At 31.7% G+C, this 17,649-nt stretch overlaps 2 protein-coding genes across 2 annotated transcripts; one reads left to right on the forward strand and one right to left on the reverse strand.

Moving 5' to 3' along the window:
* Positions 1-488: 488 nt before the first annotated feature.
* LOC107940351 (uncharacterized protein At5g49945) lies at positions 489-3,369 on the reverse strand. Its single transcript, XM_016873782.2, has 3 exons — positions 2,170-3,369; positions 1,084-1,287; positions 489-994 (listed from the first exon to the last, which is right to left on the reverse strand). Exons 1-3 carry the CDS (start codon positions 3,151-3,153, stop codon positions 767-769), a joined length of 1,416 nt encoding a protein of 471 aa, XP_016729271.1. The 5' UTR covers positions 3,154-3,369; the 3' UTR covers positions 489-766.
* A 576-nt stretch (positions 3,370-3,945) lies between these two features.
* Positions 3,946-6,720, forward strand: LOC107940331 (nifU-like protein 2, chloroplastic). Its single transcript, XM_016873768.2, has 4 exons — positions 3,946-4,282; positions 4,376-4,490; positions 5,051-5,361; positions 6,421-6,720. The coding sequence occupies exons 1-4, from the start codon at positions 4,193-4,195 to the stop codon at positions 6,607-6,609; spliced, it is 705 nt and encodes a 234-aa protein (XP_016729257.2). The 5' UTR covers positions 3,946-4,192; the 3' UTR covers positions 6,610-6,720.
* Positions 6,721-17,649: the final 10,929 nt, after the last annotated feature.

Genomic DNA, 17,649 nt, shown 5'->3' on the forward strand with positions numbered 1-17,649 from the left:
ATTTGTTAGATAACATTTTGAAGTTATTTTCACTATTTAAATAAAAAATATTTATTTTTACATCATAAAAGTTAAAATTAATTATAAATTTAACAAAATTCAATTCAATTTACTACAATTTTTTAATTTATAAAAATAAAGTTAAAAGAAAATCGAATTGGCAAATATAATATATATACATATGCACATTGAAATATTGAATTGCTCATCATAATGCATTTTCTTTACTATGCCAAGATCTAAAGAAAAAAGTCATGACAAGAGGAGAACAAAATCTTACATACTGCATTTAGATTGATGGTACGTTTACTTTCGGTAAAGTTAAAAATTACGGTGACGGTAAAATTAATTACTGTAATTGTGAGGTAAAAGATTCCACCGCACCATAGTTACCACCCATCCAAAGGGTACTAAAATTATTGTAATAAATTAAAGCATTAAAAACATAAACTAGGCAAGTACATTCAATATGGTTGCTGGCTCTGTTCTTTAAGGAAATAATCAGAACATAATCATATTTATTACTTAGGGGTCTTTATAAACAATTCTCTGAAATGTCTATCCATTGAAGAAAAATTTATCAAGTTTCTCAAGCAATGCATTGTCTTGTGGTACATTCAAAACCCACAAAAAGCTGTGTTTATAGGTAACTGAAAACTAATATAAATTCTAAGGAAAGATAACAATTTACCTGCGGATGCTAAGAACAACCCTGAACTACTATGGTTAATGGCGTCAAGAGTGTGTATTAATGATCGAAAAACATCTAAGCACGGGTCATCTTCATTTTTGGCATTGCCTTCTTCATCTGCCGTGCACGGTCTTTTGCTTCTTTCTTGCGAATTGCTTCCGCACTGAGCTTTGCTTCGGCCTCCTCTAACATCTTTTTCCTCTCGGCTTTCTTTTTCTGCAAAGCTTCTAGCCTAGCATTTTGAAGTTCTCTGTATACCTCTTGTGCTGCCTTCACTCTTGCTGCTTCGGTTTTGGATCGAGCCTGCGATAGGCAAAAAAAGAAGAAGTAAGAATGTTACCAAATGGATGTATCGAGTATTCGATGCATAAAGTAATTTCAAGATGAAACACCTGAGAGCTGAGCTTGTAACGCCCGATTAAATCGATGTAGTATGGTACAAGAGCCACCAAGCGAGTCATGTCAGCCATGTGGTTGGCATCAGGAAGGGCAAACTTAAACAAAAGCATTTTCTTGTGCTTGTCGGGATGTTGATCCGAAAAATGCATCCAAATGAAATCTTTTCCATATTTCTCAAAAGATTTGTCACCAAAAACCTACGATATATGAATCACAATCGATTTCACCCATGTTAAAGCAATTCACAGAGCTGCCAGGCAAATTTGGAACAATAAAAAGGTTAAATGCAATGGATCTTATATAAGAATATAGTATGAACAAGGGAAGCCATACAAGAAAACGACAAAATGAACGAGATACCGTTGTCATAATATCACCTTCAGAAAACTTGAATGTGAGCATAATGGATGAATGAATCCTAAGAAAACATAATCTTATACTGGCATATAAGCAAAGCAACCCAAAACCAAAGAAGGTCAGAAACCAAACAAAACTCAAGCTCATAAAACTCCAAGCACTTAGCTCGAGCAGTTGTTGACCAAAGAGCCAGCCACTTGGGACAACAAGTAACTACCTAGAATCAGCTGCTTAGTCAAAAAGGATACTAAGCGACCAATGTTGCAAGACCAACACGCTGGTCACCAGACAGACGAGCATGTCAATAGGGCCAAATGGACGACCAATGTCCAAGCGACCAATAAACCAAGTATAAACACCCAGATATGACCTTCTTTCCTACTTTTTACACTCTCAGCTTCACTATTTGCCTGAGTTGTCTCGCTTCCTTATTTTGACTACACCACTCCGACATGCCTAGCTAACTTACAGGAACCTCGAATCCCAGTACATCCGCCTAAACCCAATCCATTACCGGAAAGACAACAACAATCATAAATTCAACTGTAAACATAATAGATTCATGATCCTAAGAACAACCAAATTGAAATCTAGATATTCAACGATATAGTGCACACGCTAGCACCTACAACAATCCTAAACACATTGAAAGCAAATAAAGCATTCCATTAAATCAAATCAATATCCAGTTCATAACATAAATCAATAACTCGAAAACCGACCTGTTCGAGCACGGTCTCTGTAATCAAATCCCCAGCAACTTCCTTAGATTCAGAGATAACAGATAGTTCATCCACCACCCATTTCCTTCCACTAGGATTAGCCACCAACCCAGCAAATCTCTGTAGATCTCTAACTTCTTTTTGCATCCCTTTAGCAGCTTTCTTCTTTGCTAATGCAAAAACCACTTGATCCATGGCTTCTTCATTCATATAAACCTCAAAAGTAATCTCGTCTTTACAAGGAACCACTAAGTTAAACAATCTCGATATCAAATCATGCCTGCTTTTCAACTCCATCGTCGCCAACAATCCCTGACAATACCTTCGTCCACTGGCGTAGAATTTGAACACGTTTTGCCCTTCTTTTAACAACAACGGCGAGTCCTCACCTTCTCCGATACCCAAAAGACTGAAATTTTTCTCAAAGATTGAACCTTTGGTAGCGAATTTCGCTGCCCATGCCAACGCAATGTTTTCGTTTTCATGTTTACCGATGAAATAATTGATCATAAAAGCAATCAAGAAAACCCCACAAATAATCTCCACCGTAAAGGACTTGTTAGAACCGGAAACATTCCCAGGTCGTGAAGCTGTTTTAGGATCTGGGTCATTTGGAGGAGCGTTTTCCGTCGTTTTCGAAGGCTCCGATTGTGGTTGCTCGACGGGTAAACCTTCAAATTCATCCTCATCCCAATACTCAAATGTGGTGGTCGATGGCTTTTGAAGATCCGATTGAGACGAAGGATCCGAAGTAGGAACAGTGTTCAGATCAGGATCTAGAGAAGGCTGTGACTCGGACTGAGTTAAAGGAGGTGATTTAACAGGGTGGGGATCGAAGGGTTCTTCTTCAACAGTGTCGTCGTCTTCAGAATCGAACCCTTCGAAGTGGGAATCAGCGAAAACAAGAGAGAAACAGAGATGGGTTATTAATACAGATAGGAGAAGAAGCAAGTGGAAGGAAGAAATGGATTTAGGTCTCTTCATTTTGGAATTCGGGGATGTTCCTTCTTCGTTAAAACTTGATTTCTGTTTCCAATTATGGAACTTGTTGATTTAAATCCAGAGAGATTCAACTAAAATCCATTTGATAAAAGTTTGGGAAAAGGTTTGAGACTTGAGAGGTACCTATATTTCAACTGTACAGACAGCCTCCTCTTTATTTCTTTACCACCAAATTCATGGATTATTTATCTATTGTCTGAGTAGAAAAATATATTTTAAATTTAAATAATTTGACAATTAATATTGAAAATCGGAAAAAGAAAAGAACGAAAGATTTTAATTAATGCAGGTGATTTGAAAAAAATAATATAACAGCGATTTAAATTTTATGTAATTTATTCATAAAAAAATAATAATTTAAATTCTTTTTTCATTCCAAAATCGACTGAATATAAATATAAATTGATTTGAATCTGAAATTAAAATAAACTTAAACTCAAACGAATATAAATAAGTAACTCAAAATTTAAATTTTTTATATAAAATTAACATAGTATAATTTAAAGTGTTACATCTAATATTTTAATAATTAAATTAATGGTTGAATCAATTAAATATTAATTTTCGATTTAATTGATACTCTAATAATTAAACTAATGGTTGAATCAATTAAATATCGATTCTTGATTTAATCGTACTATAATTTTAATTCCTAAACCAATAATAATAAAATAAATAATTAAAAGTCATAATTTTTTATTATTTTCTTTTTCTTTCTTGTCGTGTTTAAATTTGCCTGCGCGTATATATTATTTAAAATTAAAAAAAGAAGAAAAAAAAAGGGAAAATTAAACTGATAGGTAGAAGCTGAAAATATAAATAAAGCTTTAAAACAAATATCAAATATCCCCACCTCACAAATTCCGATTAAAAGGCAAACACATTCGCCCAACACACGCACACGTTCAAGCTCCACCTTCGAATCTACCAGAGAGAAAAAAAAGGAAAGAACTTGATTAAAGTTCATAAAGAAAAGGCTGTTTTTTTCATCTCTAATTCGTCCAAATCAATTGATTTGGAGATGCAATCCGTTGTTATTACCCCAACATACTGTTGCAGCACCCATTATCAAACCCTAGAACGCTTCTCTTCTCGTCCTAATCCTTCCAAGGTTCGTTTTTCTTTTCTCTCTGATTTTTTTATGTTTCTGGATATTTCAATTCGGTTTTTCAAGGTTCTGATGATGATTTTCGAATTTTCCCAGCCATCATCAAGCTTATTTGGAGCTCGCGTCTCGGTCGCGAAAGGGCGTAATCCGTCGCGGCGTTGCTCATGGCGTTGTCTTAGGGTTCGATTACCTGCTCTTACGCGCAAGCTGAGTAAGTTCCTTTTTCTTTTCAGATTTGTTTTGTTACAATTTTAGGTTAATTTTGAAGTAGGGTTAATTGTGTTAATCGTCACCAAACTATTGTTTAAATTTTAAATTGGTCCCTTATTCTTTCAGGTTAACCAGGTGCTTATATCAGTCTAACAGTCAGTTTAGATGTTAAATGATAGTTCGGTTATGACTTGGAGTATCATTAGAACATGTGGATGAAATTGTAAACATGTTTGTATCTATTGTATTGTATGAATAGTTTGGACATGACATGTTAAAAAGAAAAATAATGTCTAAAAATATGGAGAGACTTTTTTTTAATACGTTGGATCCAAGATTTTCATGCGTGCTTACAGTTTGACCAACATCTATTAGCAAGATTGATGGAAGGGTTTGATTGATATGATGCTGAAAACCTAAGGATTCGATTTGATCGTTTTGAATTTTGAGGACCAATTTAAAGTTTGGGCTATAGTTTCAGTTTGAGGACATCTGGTGGAATTAATCCTTTGTCAAGTGTTTTGAATCTTTAAAAGTTTGCTTTGTTTCAACTTATTGCAGTTGTAAAGGCTGTGGCCACTCCAAATTCAGCCGTGGAGTTGCCACTGACAGCGGAGAACATTGAGAGCGTCTTGGATGAAGTTCGACCATACCTCATTGCAGATGGGGGAAATGTAGCATTACACGAGATTGATGGTAATGTTGTGCGGTTGAAGCTACAAGGGGCATGCGGCTCATGTCCGAGTTCGGTTATGACTATGAAGATGGGTATTGAGAAACGTCTAATGGCAAAGATACCTGAAATTGTGGCAGTAGAACCAGTGACTGATGAAGAAACTGGCCTTGAGATGAATGAAGAGAACATTGAGAAGGTAATTACTCCATTGGTTTATTAGCCTGTAACTGTTCTCCTTTTCTCCGTAGCATATTATTTTAGCATTTCAAATCTAATCATTATATAGGCACAAGGTGCTCTCTAGGTGCTAGAAACCTTGTATTGCCTCTGCTCTCTAGGCGCTAGAACCCTTGTATTGCCTCACGAGCAAGGCACAAAAGAGAGCTAGCGTTAGTGAAATAAAGTGCAAGATTCAAATGTGTTAGTTTTTGCGTGTGTACATATCTCTCTTTCTATGTATACATGTGTATATATATATAAAGTGTGGTCTAGTTTATCTACAAAACCTGTTTTTTTATTTGTCAATATGCATGATTTCCTTATGGTCAAGGTTTGTTGTTGAATGCTCAAAATATTGGAAAGTATAGAGTTCGATGTTATCCCTTCCTTATTAGTAAAGGTATGTCAATCTAAATAAGTGAAACACCAGGGTGTGCCTGATCAAATGGGCTTTGCTTGAACAAGTTTGAGGCACTTTTTGTTGTATAATGCTAAGGTGCACAGTGCATGCGTAGGCACCTTTACTTTGATGTGATGGGAGATATGCAAGAACGATATGGAAATTGAACGAGATAGAAATATCATGTGGACATAATAATATATATGTGACTTTTTCCCCTTTTTTGTTTACTATTCTCGACTTATTGTTTCTTAAGATTGGCTTAAATCCTTGGTCAAAGTTGTGACATTGTTTTGATGGTTGATTGGCCTTTTTTGGCTTCTATTTATGGGCAATTTGTTCTCTCTCACAAACATTGCAGATGCGGTAAAAGTACCATGTAGGCCCTTGTATTAGGAGTCAAATTGCATGTTCTCCTCTTCTTTTAAAAAATGGCAAATTAGTTCTCGTACATTAGATCAAAGAGCAAATTGGTCTTTTGATCTAATATATAGGACTAATGTGTACATTTTTTAGTATAAAGGGCAAATTGAATCTAACTCCTATTTTAGGGGTTTCTATGGTGCTCTTACTTACATATGCATAATGAAATTAGGCATAAATGTCAACTTATTATGAACTTTTTATACTATGTAGGTACTTGAAGAGATTAGGCCCTATCTGGTTGGTGCAGCGGGTGGATCTCTTGAATTAGTTGCCATTGAGGAGCCGATCGTGAAAGTCAGAATCACAGGTCCTGCAGCGGGGGTCATGACTGTTAGAGTAGCCGTAACGCAAAAATTGCGAGAGAAAATTCCGGCCATTGCAGCCGTTCAACTTTTATGATTCCAATGCAATGTTTTAAGATTTAACAAAATAGTTACCAAATATAGCATTTATTGTTGTTAGGCTTGTATGAATAGTGAAAATCCTGCTGTATAGTTCATAGTTTCCATACTTTTCTCTCTTTGGATGCCATTGCCAGTCCTAAGTATATTGTTTTTTCTTTTCTAAATTCAATTCAACAATGGCGTTCCGATTTTAAAATGAGAAAACGTTAAAAACATTCGGCAATGTGGAAACCTAAGCAGGGAACGCAGATAGGCCTCGTATAAAAAGTTTGCTCATGATTTATTCGAACTCAAGTATGACTTGAAAAAAGGTTTAAATTTAATTCAGTAATTAACAAACCAAGCTTAAGCTATTGATCAAGTTAAATTTAAAATTAGTAATATTTGACTTAAATGGTTTGCGAGTCTTATCAAGGTTTTTTTTTATATTTTTATATTATTAAATTATGTTATTAGCTTTATATATTATTAATTTTAAGCTTAATTATGAAGTTGAGTTTAAACTTGAGGCTAAAATTGTTAAGTGAACATAATTGAGCTCAAGTAGTTTGAATATATCTCAAGCTAAGCTTGAGTTTAAAAATAGATATTCAATTGAGCTTGAGTGAGTATCGAGCTTGAGCTCAAATTTGACAATATTTGGGCTCAAGTTGGTTTATTTATATCCCTATTTGAATTTGTAAGCTTTTAGCGAATAAAACATTTCAGGTTTTTTACCCAATTAATATAGAAAAATAAATATTTACTAAATTAGGATAAGCCCCCTATTATTCACCAATATAAGCAGAATGACTAGTGCACCAATGGTGCTGCCAAAGCAATCAGTGGCACCCCCTTCCCCTGCTAGCGATGATTAAAGCAATCATTGGATTTTTTTTAAAAAAAATAATTATAGTGTCGTCTGAGCAATCAACGAGACTAGTATTAGATATTCAAAAATGCACGATATTTTATACAGTTAGACCGAAAAAAATTAATGGTCACCGACGCGTCAGACTTCATCTGAATATTTTAACATATAATTTTTTTATTAAACTAAAAAATATTAAATAATTGGGTATTGGAACCCGAACCTGTGACCGACGGGTCACATCAGTGACAGACCGTTAGGCGGCATGTGACCCATCGATCATGGGTTCAGATTCTAATACCCCAAAATTCAGAGTTTTTTATCTATTGTTTAAAATATTAATATTAAAATTATATTGTTTTCATTATTATAAAAGGTGTTGGTTTTGTCCTCCAACCTAACTGAATGTCCCCCTGCGAAAATCAAGAAGAAATGGTATGTTGTATTTTCTTTAGTAGTATAATTAGTTATATTTTAGTAGTAGTTTTTTTTGTTAAAAGATTATTTAGTATTAAGGTTAGTACTAATTATTTTGCATTTTTTATTTTTTTATATTACAAACACTTATACCCTCTCTCCCTCCCCACTGTTGAAGGTCCCCCAAAAAATAGGTATGTATTTTATAGTTTTTAGAATTGTGTTAAAAGTTTATTTTTTTTGTAATAATATGTTAACGTTGAAAATAATTAGAATTGTATTAGTTTAGATATTTGTAATTTTTTTTAAAAATTAGAATTTTGTATGCTAATTTTGTGGTGTATGTATGTTATGTTTATTAAAATAGGTTTGGTAGTGTATGTTTATTTTAGTAAAATTATTAGAATTGTGTATTAAGATAGATTTGTGTTGAAAGTAACAAGGGTAGGTTTGGATGGGCAGTGCAATGCGTTTAGCTTTCTTTTTGTCTCACGCTACAGTATTGTTATAGTATTTAATCTCACAGCCATCACTCTTTTTATACTAATCTCAGGTAAATACACGGCCCATCCAAATCCACCCTAAGATTGGTTTGCCTAGTGTATTTTTTTTAATAATAATTTGTATATTTTAAGATATAAAAGTGAACATTATATATTTGTTTGAGTAATTAGATTTTTTTTATTACGAAAATGGGTTTCGAAAAAAATAATTGTTGTTAATTTTATATTGTTTATTTGTTAAGTCAATGATTAAAATTTTAATTGTTTGTGCATACATCGAAATGGGTTCTTTAATTACAACAGATGATCACACAACAAATTCAATCCATTTACTGGTAAAAAATGTTCTAATATTGCACGAAATTTTCATAATAGTTGCACGTAATTTTTTAATTAATTGTGAGATCTTAACTAATGTTGTAATTTAATATGATTAGGATGCGTACCACATGTTGAGGTTGCGTGGCCATGATTCAAGCTATTGGCTGAACGAATAGATTATGCCCCACCTAGATGTCACAGGATTTGAATCACCAGCATTAATCCATGTGTTTGAGTTGAGGGCCAACTTAATATCGGCATTGGTTGAGTGTGGCGTTCAGGGACGTTGCCAAGCAGCACAAACCGCTATTTAAACAAATCATTCTTGAACGGTTTAACAATTAACCGATTTAAGGAAAAAAATTTAAATATGTTGAAATTGCCCTCAAGCCTAGTCGACTTTTACCTAAAATGGTGTTGTTCTAGCTCATATGTTGCGTATGTATTCCAAAAAGACAAGTTACCTTTTCAAATTAATTTGTGAATGTATTAAGAATATTTAAATATATATATGTTGAAATCGAAATTTATTCATGTTCACTTGTTTTTATCGATTTTCAATATATTCTTAAAATATTTTTTCCTTTCTTCTTATCAGTTAACTGCTAAATCGTTCAAGAAGGCTTTGTTTAAATAGGATCCGGTGCCGCCTAACAGCATCCCTTTACCTAGGTGCTGCCAAACAAGTCTCCCCCACCCCTCCAACTCGATTCAAACTCGTATTTTGGCAGGAAATACTGGTGCTATCGGATAAGTTGACACCACTAATAAATTTTTTTTAAACCCTATTATGGCATGATGATTGTAGAAAAAAATGATGGTGCCAACTTGTAAAGCACCACTCGTGGTAACTATTGCAAACATATCATTTTGATAAATAATTTCATGTGCATACTATTTGAGATAAATTTTTTATATTAATAAGATAAAAAAGACATTCAAAAATCAAGTCAAAATTATAATAAAATTAAATTTATTCTATAGAAAACATCATAAAAATCATTTTAGTATAAATACGACTATTTTACTAAACTGATCCAAAAAAATTAAATAATTATAAAAAAATCCAAGTTCAACAACATTTATGGAATAACATAGAAGGAACAACGCCTAAGAGTTATGGCCACCCATAGCTGGCACTCATGTCCCCGATTCCCAAAAAACCATGTAACACCCCATACCCGTGTTCAATACTAGAACAGAGTATGAGTATTACTAGAACAATGTACGTATAATTATAGCAAATCAAGACATAAAATGATTATCTAAATTTAAATCCGTCAATTGATTACTCATCTTTTAAAAAATTTTAAATTCACATATAACATAAACTTATAATGTAACTAACATTGGATCATACCGATAACAAAATACGAATGAAATATCTAACGTTAGAATTCAACTTTTAAAGTAATATTACTTAAATTTATAACAAAATACTCAAGCCTTCTATACATGCCATATGTCCAAAATGTGTTTACAAAATACCAAAAGGAAAGATGGATAGTGTTGGTGAGCTTCCGACAACTTTTCCCCGAATCACGAGCAAACTTGATTTCACTATAAAATAAAACAAGAAAGGAAGAGGAAGCAAAGTAAGCTAAGAGCTTAGTAAGTAATATGTAAATAATAAAGATAACAAACTAATAATGACATTTATAGATCCCAAAATATGTATCCATAATTACACAACCTTTTTCTCATACGCATTTATCATTTATTTCAGTTTAGTACAAGCTGTCCATTCAACTCCCAGACACTAAATTATTTTTATCTGAAGTTACGGAACTCCAAATTAAGATCCATAATTTTTTCCAGAAACTAGACTCATATGTCTTATTACCATAAAAATTTCAGAATTTTTAGTTGGGCCAATTAATACAGTTTATTCATTGAAGTCTCCCCTGTTTTGCGGTTCAGCAGCTCTGACCACTCTTCACTAAAATTTAATTATCTTTTGAAACCAAATTCAAATGAGGTTATAGTTTTTTTCTTCTGAAAAAAAATTCAGTAAGAAATCCAACCATATAAATTATGTTCCTTAACTATTTTTTTACAATTTTTAATGATTTTTACAATTCAGAACAGGGGATCACAAAATCAGTCTAAACCAGTCTTACAAAAATATAAATATCTCAAAATAAAGAATTCCTTTGTTTGTTCTGTTTCTTTTATATGAAAATAGATTCAATATTCTTTAATTCCATATCTCATTCCACTTCTAGTTCAACTTTTAGCATTTTTAGTGATTTTTAAAAGTCACTCCCCTACTGCTGTTTTAGACTGTTTATCCCAAATTTCATTCCTTCACTAAAATTTCTTATTATCAACTTTCAAGATAATACTTATCCATATTCATCTTATCAAAAATTCAATCACATATCTAACTCATATATTCATATTTCAGTATTATCCCACTTTTTTTTCACGTTAAATTTCATTTAGCAAACTTGTTTCTTCCGGTGAACACTTCGGAAAGTAACAATATCCAGTGGTTTTAGCACATAGCTCCATCTTCCGTAATTAATGCCCAACATAGTGGTATATGCACTTAGCACCACACTATTGGGCTAACATGTAATTGTGGCATACGCACTTAGCACCACTTTTCAAATTAACATGTATAACCGTGGCATATCCACTTAGCACCACGTTACATGTTTAACCGTGGTATATCCCCTTAGCACCACGTTAATGAATCAATATATGTAACCGTGGCATATCCACTTAGCAACACATTTTTCCATTCCGAATGTTCAACCGAGATTTCCTCATTTAATCTCAATTCACCAACCACAAATCACCATTTGTGTCCATTAATTGAACAATACTAAAACTTATTTCACATGTCACAAAAATAAAATATTATAACATAATAAAACAATACATTATTTACATAAAAACTTACCTCGATGCAAAATAAAGAAATTTTGCAATTTAGTCCACAATCTTTTCCTTTCCCCGATCAAGGTCGATTCCACTTTTTTCTTGATCTAGAATAACACATTTAGCTGATTTAATACTCACATTTATCAAAATAGTCCTTAACTCTAACTTTGAAAAAATTGCAATTTTGCCCCTAAAACTTTTGTATATGTACACTTTTTTCCCAAAGCTTGGAAATTAAACTATTTTCCAAATTTTATGTTTTATGACATGCTGATCATTTTTGCCTCCTATGGCAACATCAAACTCTCAATCTAACATATACTTATGAAAATTAGGTATTTTTACCGATTATGTCGTTTTACTCATTTTTTCACGTAAAGTTGCTTAGCAAAAGTTGTTTAACACAATTTCAAGCTTCATATTCTACCATAATACATCAAAATAAACACATTTCACCTATGGGTATTTTTTCAAATATGAACCCTAGGTTAAATTATTGCTAGCATAAGCTAAATCGAGTTATCGGGACTCCAAAAACGTAAAGAACATTAAAAACGGGGCTTGGAATCACTTACTATAGAGCTTGTAAGCTTGAAACAAACCCTAGCTATGGAGAACCCTTGAAATTTCGTCCTAATGGAGAAGATGGACATATTTTGCCATCTTTTTCCTTTTTTTAATCTTGTAATTACCAAATGACTAAAATACCCTTCATTAAAAACTTTGGTTATTTTTACCTATATGTCCATTTTTTTCCATGAAAATCTAATGGTATAATTACCATTTAATGACCTCTACTTCAATTATGCTCTTCAATTAAATCCTTTAACATCTAGAACTCATATTTATCAACTTTTGCAATTAAGTCCTAATAGGCAAATTAGACACGCAATTCATGAAATTTTCTATCGCTACTCTAACACATGCATCTAATCACTCGATAAATTATAAAAATTAACCGGAATAAATTTTTCTACTTCAAAATTGTAGTTTCAAAACTACTATTCTGTTTAGGCCTTAATACGACTATCACAAACCACCTGATGACTGGAGTTGTAATTTAAAAAATATTTTTTTGATGTCGACAGTGCAATGATCGACACCCATGTATATATATTTTTCTCATCCTAGAATACTTAGTGCCAACCAATGGATTCACGAGACAAAGAAAAAAGAATTATTGAAAAAGGGTGCCGACCAACTTAGTGTTGGCATTAAAAAAATTTTAAAAATTTTGAAAATAGGTGCCAACCACCTACTATACGACACCCAAAAATATATATATTTTTAAATTTGGTACAAATGTATTATACAAATAAAAATATATATAGGTGTCTACTATTACACTGCTGACACTAAAAAAGTATTTTTAATCACAACTTCAACCATCAAACGATTTTTTTGGAAATTGGGGATATAGATGTAGGCCATGGCTGGCCATAACCTCTGGGCACTACTTCTTCCAGGATATTTTGATAAATGTTTTTATATTGAGTTATTTTTATAATTATTTAATTATTTTGGGTCAATTGGATAAAATATTCTATAAATACTAAATTCACCTATTTAATAAAAAATTAATTTAAGTTTGCCCCTCACAGTTCTCGATTTAACGATGTAAATGACATCAGACTGACCAGATGATGTCACCAAGCTGATGCGATAAGATGACATCATACAGAAACGACATCATGCTATATTAATATAGTAAACAAAATAAGAAATAAAAATATTTTTTAAAAAAGAATATGACAATTGAGTGTTTAGATTTTGATGAAATTTAAATATCTATATTTATTTGTATTAAAAATATATATATTTTCTGTAATTTTAAAAATAATCACATTAAGGAAACCTGATTTTTAATATAATTAAAAAAAATCAATTTCTCTTTAGATTTTTAAGGTGTCGAAACCATTTTCAAATCGAGTTTTGGAAAATGGGAATCGATTTTAAAAACGAAAACGGGAGTCGCCACCAATCTTTTTTTATGTGATTGGATCACCTTTAAAACATTTTGTTTTAAAATCATTAGTTTTGGTCCACGAAATAAAAGAACGGGTTCGGGAGTCGATTACGTACGAGGAAGGATTAGCACCCTCGTAACACCCAAAAATTGGTACCTAATTGATTATCAAATGTCTTTAATGTTGAAAATTTTAAAGATTTTAAGATGTAATCCTCTTTAAAATATTTTGATTTTGAAAATTTGGGTTCACTTGTATCAAAGTATTGACACTAAGTTAGCCCCCTTTTTGAAATCCCTATCTCAAAACGACAAAATGCTACATCCAATAAGTTAGGACATATCGCTTTCCAGTTCCAAGACAGTCGATTACGTTTTGAAAACCTTTAAAAACTTAGAAGGGTACTTGACTATTCGAACTTAACGGGAAAAGTCGCAACCCAATAAGTTAGGGCACTACTTTTTCGAAATTTCCAAACACCAAGCATTGCCTTTATATTTTCTGAAAATTTTGGAGCCTTGTCTTTTTAAAGATGATGCGTAGGGAATTGTATTGCATTATAAATCATACATAGTAACATATTATTGTAGTTGGTAAATAAAACGTGCATTTAAACAAAATGATGGCAATGATATAAAGAACGTACATTAGATTCATACATATAAAATAGCAAATATTAATAATATGCATACAAAAATATATAGCATGTATTGAGAACGAATAATCAAGATATATAAACATATGAAATAATATTTAAATGATGCGTGATATAAAATCAAACATAATCAAATAATGCATGATATACAAATAGAATAAATGTAATGCCAATATGCATATAATTATAATAAAAAATTTAACACATACATGATACATACAATACCAAACATATAGAAGAACTAATAAAAAATGATTGATTGCTAACAAAATATACATACAATTAAAAACAAGACATTTCATATCAATAGTATTTAATATATAATATAATAACATAGTAACAAGAATAAAAGAATAATAATTATATAATAATATATTGGTTTGAAAGTATGTAAGAGATTTCATAATATAACAATATTAGTTTAAAATGAAATAATATATGTATATTAAATAAATAAAAAATAAAATGTGTATATAATGTGAGTTAAAAAATATGATCTAATAATAATAATTTACATTTTTTAAATAATATATATAAAACAATATAATTTGCGATACATGATATACATAATATATATATAAAATAAATAGATAATGTAAAAATGAAACATAATAAAGATTATATAATAAAATGTAATATAAACATATAAGAAAAAAATAGATATAATATGAAGGAACATATAAACAATATATATATAAGTAATTAATAAATATAATATATGAAAATATAATAATATATAAAAGAGATGTAAAATAGTAATTTAAGAAAAATAATATATAATAAGTAATAATAATATATAATTAAAAATAATACTTATAACAAAATAATTTTATAATATATAATATAAAAGTAAAATTAGAATAAAAAATAATATATATAGAATAATATAATAAATATAGGACTAAATTTAAAGTTTAACAAAATTATGGGGTAAATTTTGAAAGGAATAAAACTGAATTAAGGACCTATTTAAAACGCGCGCAAAATTAAAGGGACTCACTGGGCAAATTGCCCTATTCCCAAAACGGCAACGTTTTCCAGAATACAATTTAACAGCCATCAGGACTCAATTGAATTAAAATTAGAATATTGGGCTAAAATTTAAAAAAATAAAGTGAAATCATGAGAAATTAAAAGTTGAGAGGACCGATTGGATAATTAATCCCTTTTGCAAAAAGCGCGGATCCTACCCGGGCAATCGGGTCAACGCGCGAATCCTTGGGGTCACAAAACGATGCCGTTTTGTCAAGGCTATAAAAGCCAATTCCTCAGCCTTTAGTTCATTTGAAGCCCGATTTTTAAAAAAAAACTAAAAAATCTCTCTAAAAGAAAGAGAGAGGAAGGGAGCTCTGGGCTTTGGCCTCCGTTGGTCACACTTCGCCCACGCGCCCACGCGCCGCCCTAGGACCACCGTATACGGTAGCTAGGGTTCGAAAAACCTCTCCTTTTTCGTGCCATCCGTCAGGTAACCCTTTCCTTTTATTTTTAAGTTATTTTTGTGTACATATATATATATATATATAAATATTCATATGCTTCTATACTGAAAATAGAGAAATGAAAGACAAAAATATAAAAACAAGAATCACCTTTGAAATTGTTTGTATCCGCTTTTTATTTCTGTATGCGTAATCGTTACAAGGGTTACAAAGGCTTTTTTATAGCCTACTAATTTGTTACATAAGGAAAGAAATCTTTGATTTCTTGTATCTTTGACTGATGTGCTGTGATTTCCTTGTCATTTTCTACTCTGCTTTTTCGCGTATCTGCTGTTTGTTTCCTTTTCTTGCAGGCAATCGAGCGAGGGATCCGGCAGTGACCATGCTGGTGTAGACGCGTGCACTGATCACGGCGCTGATGGAGCCTTGGTGATGGTCATGATGTAATTTGGGGCCAGACCAAGGGACGACCGATGATCGGGGCGTTGATGAGCATTGAAGCCCCTTGGGACAACTCATTAAACAGTGGCCTCGATTTGGGGGTTGCCAAACACTCCCCGAAGCTTCCAGAAATGTTTGCGGCGCCACAGTATTCAAGAAACCCTAGGGTTTCCCTGTTTCTCTTAAGTCTGTTGGGCCTTTTGGGCTGTTTTGTTTTGGGTCAAGGTCTGTAATGTAATGGGTTAGGTCTGACTTAGGCTAGCAGGGATAATGAGTCTGACGAGCAGCTGGGTGTAACGGGTCTTATTTGGGTTTGGGTTTAGCTTAGGGGTATTAGGTATTGTTTTGGCTATTGGGTTATACCTGGATATGGGTTTTTGTATTTGGGCTTTGGGTAGCAATAGTAGGTCTGGACTTTCAATGGACTTTTTAATAAATGTTTATTTATTTATCTAATTTTTTTTATTTAAACCCGGTCAAATTTGGGCTATTACATAAGGTATTTTTATATTATTTGTAAATTAAAAAATTAAGTTTAACTGCTAACATTATTAAAATTATTTTGTTAATTTCTACTTCATTATAACATCAATTTTTAAGTTACATAATTATGAAGTGGGTATTTTTATTTTAAAATGTCACATCAATAAATTTAACAAAAGAATTTACAGTGTTAACAACTGAACTTGAAATTTGAAATCTAGAAATAGAGAGACTGAGGGTGGGTTTGGATGGGCGGTGTGTTTGCCTGCGATTAGTGTAAAAACAACGGTGGCAGTAATATTAGATACTATAATGATACTATAGCGTGAGACAAAAAATAAGTTAACTACAATGCACCATACAGGACCCAATCGCCCATCCAATCCCACCTTAAATTCATAGAATAAAGCTGTAGTGGCGAAATTCTAATTCTGTGAAGAGTAGAGGAATACACCTTTTTATGTGCAACTACTTAATTTGCTAGCTACTTGCAAGTTAATTTTATATATTTTTACTTATTAAAATTATATATATTCATTTTAACATTTTTAATGTTTAAATTATATTAGTATTATATATTATGATAAATTTAATTTTTATTTGTTATAATTACATTATATATAAAAAATAATATAAAACATTATAAACTTAAAAAAAAAAGTCGGACTCAAACTTTAAATGTTTAAATTTGAGCTCCATTCATATTTTAAACTTGCCAAACTTTTTTTTTTACCAAAACCCATATTTTAACTAATATTTTTATTCAAACATTCTTAAATTTTGAGCTATAATATAACAAATAACACAAAACTTTGTATTAAAACTATCTCATATTTCTGGGTACGCAAGGGATTGCATACCTAAAACTTGCTTGGTTTTAGGGGAAAAAACTAGGGCAAATTACACCAATAGTTACTCAACTTGATACAATTGACAAAACAGTCATTTTGGTTTCAATTCAGTCACTCAACTTTCAAAAAATAACAAATCAATTACTAACGTTATCGAAAAGTGACAAATCAATCATCCATTAACATTTTTTGTCACAGGTTTAATGGGACAATTGACGT

This window comes from Gossypium hirsutum, chromosome A04 (genome assembly GCF_007990345.1).
Source record: "Gossypium hirsutum isolate 1008001.06 chromosome A04, Gossypium_hirsutum_v2.1, whole genome shotgun sequence".
NCBI lineage: Eukaryota > Viridiplantae > Streptophyta > Magnoliopsida > Malvales > Malvaceae > Gossypium > Gossypium hirsutum.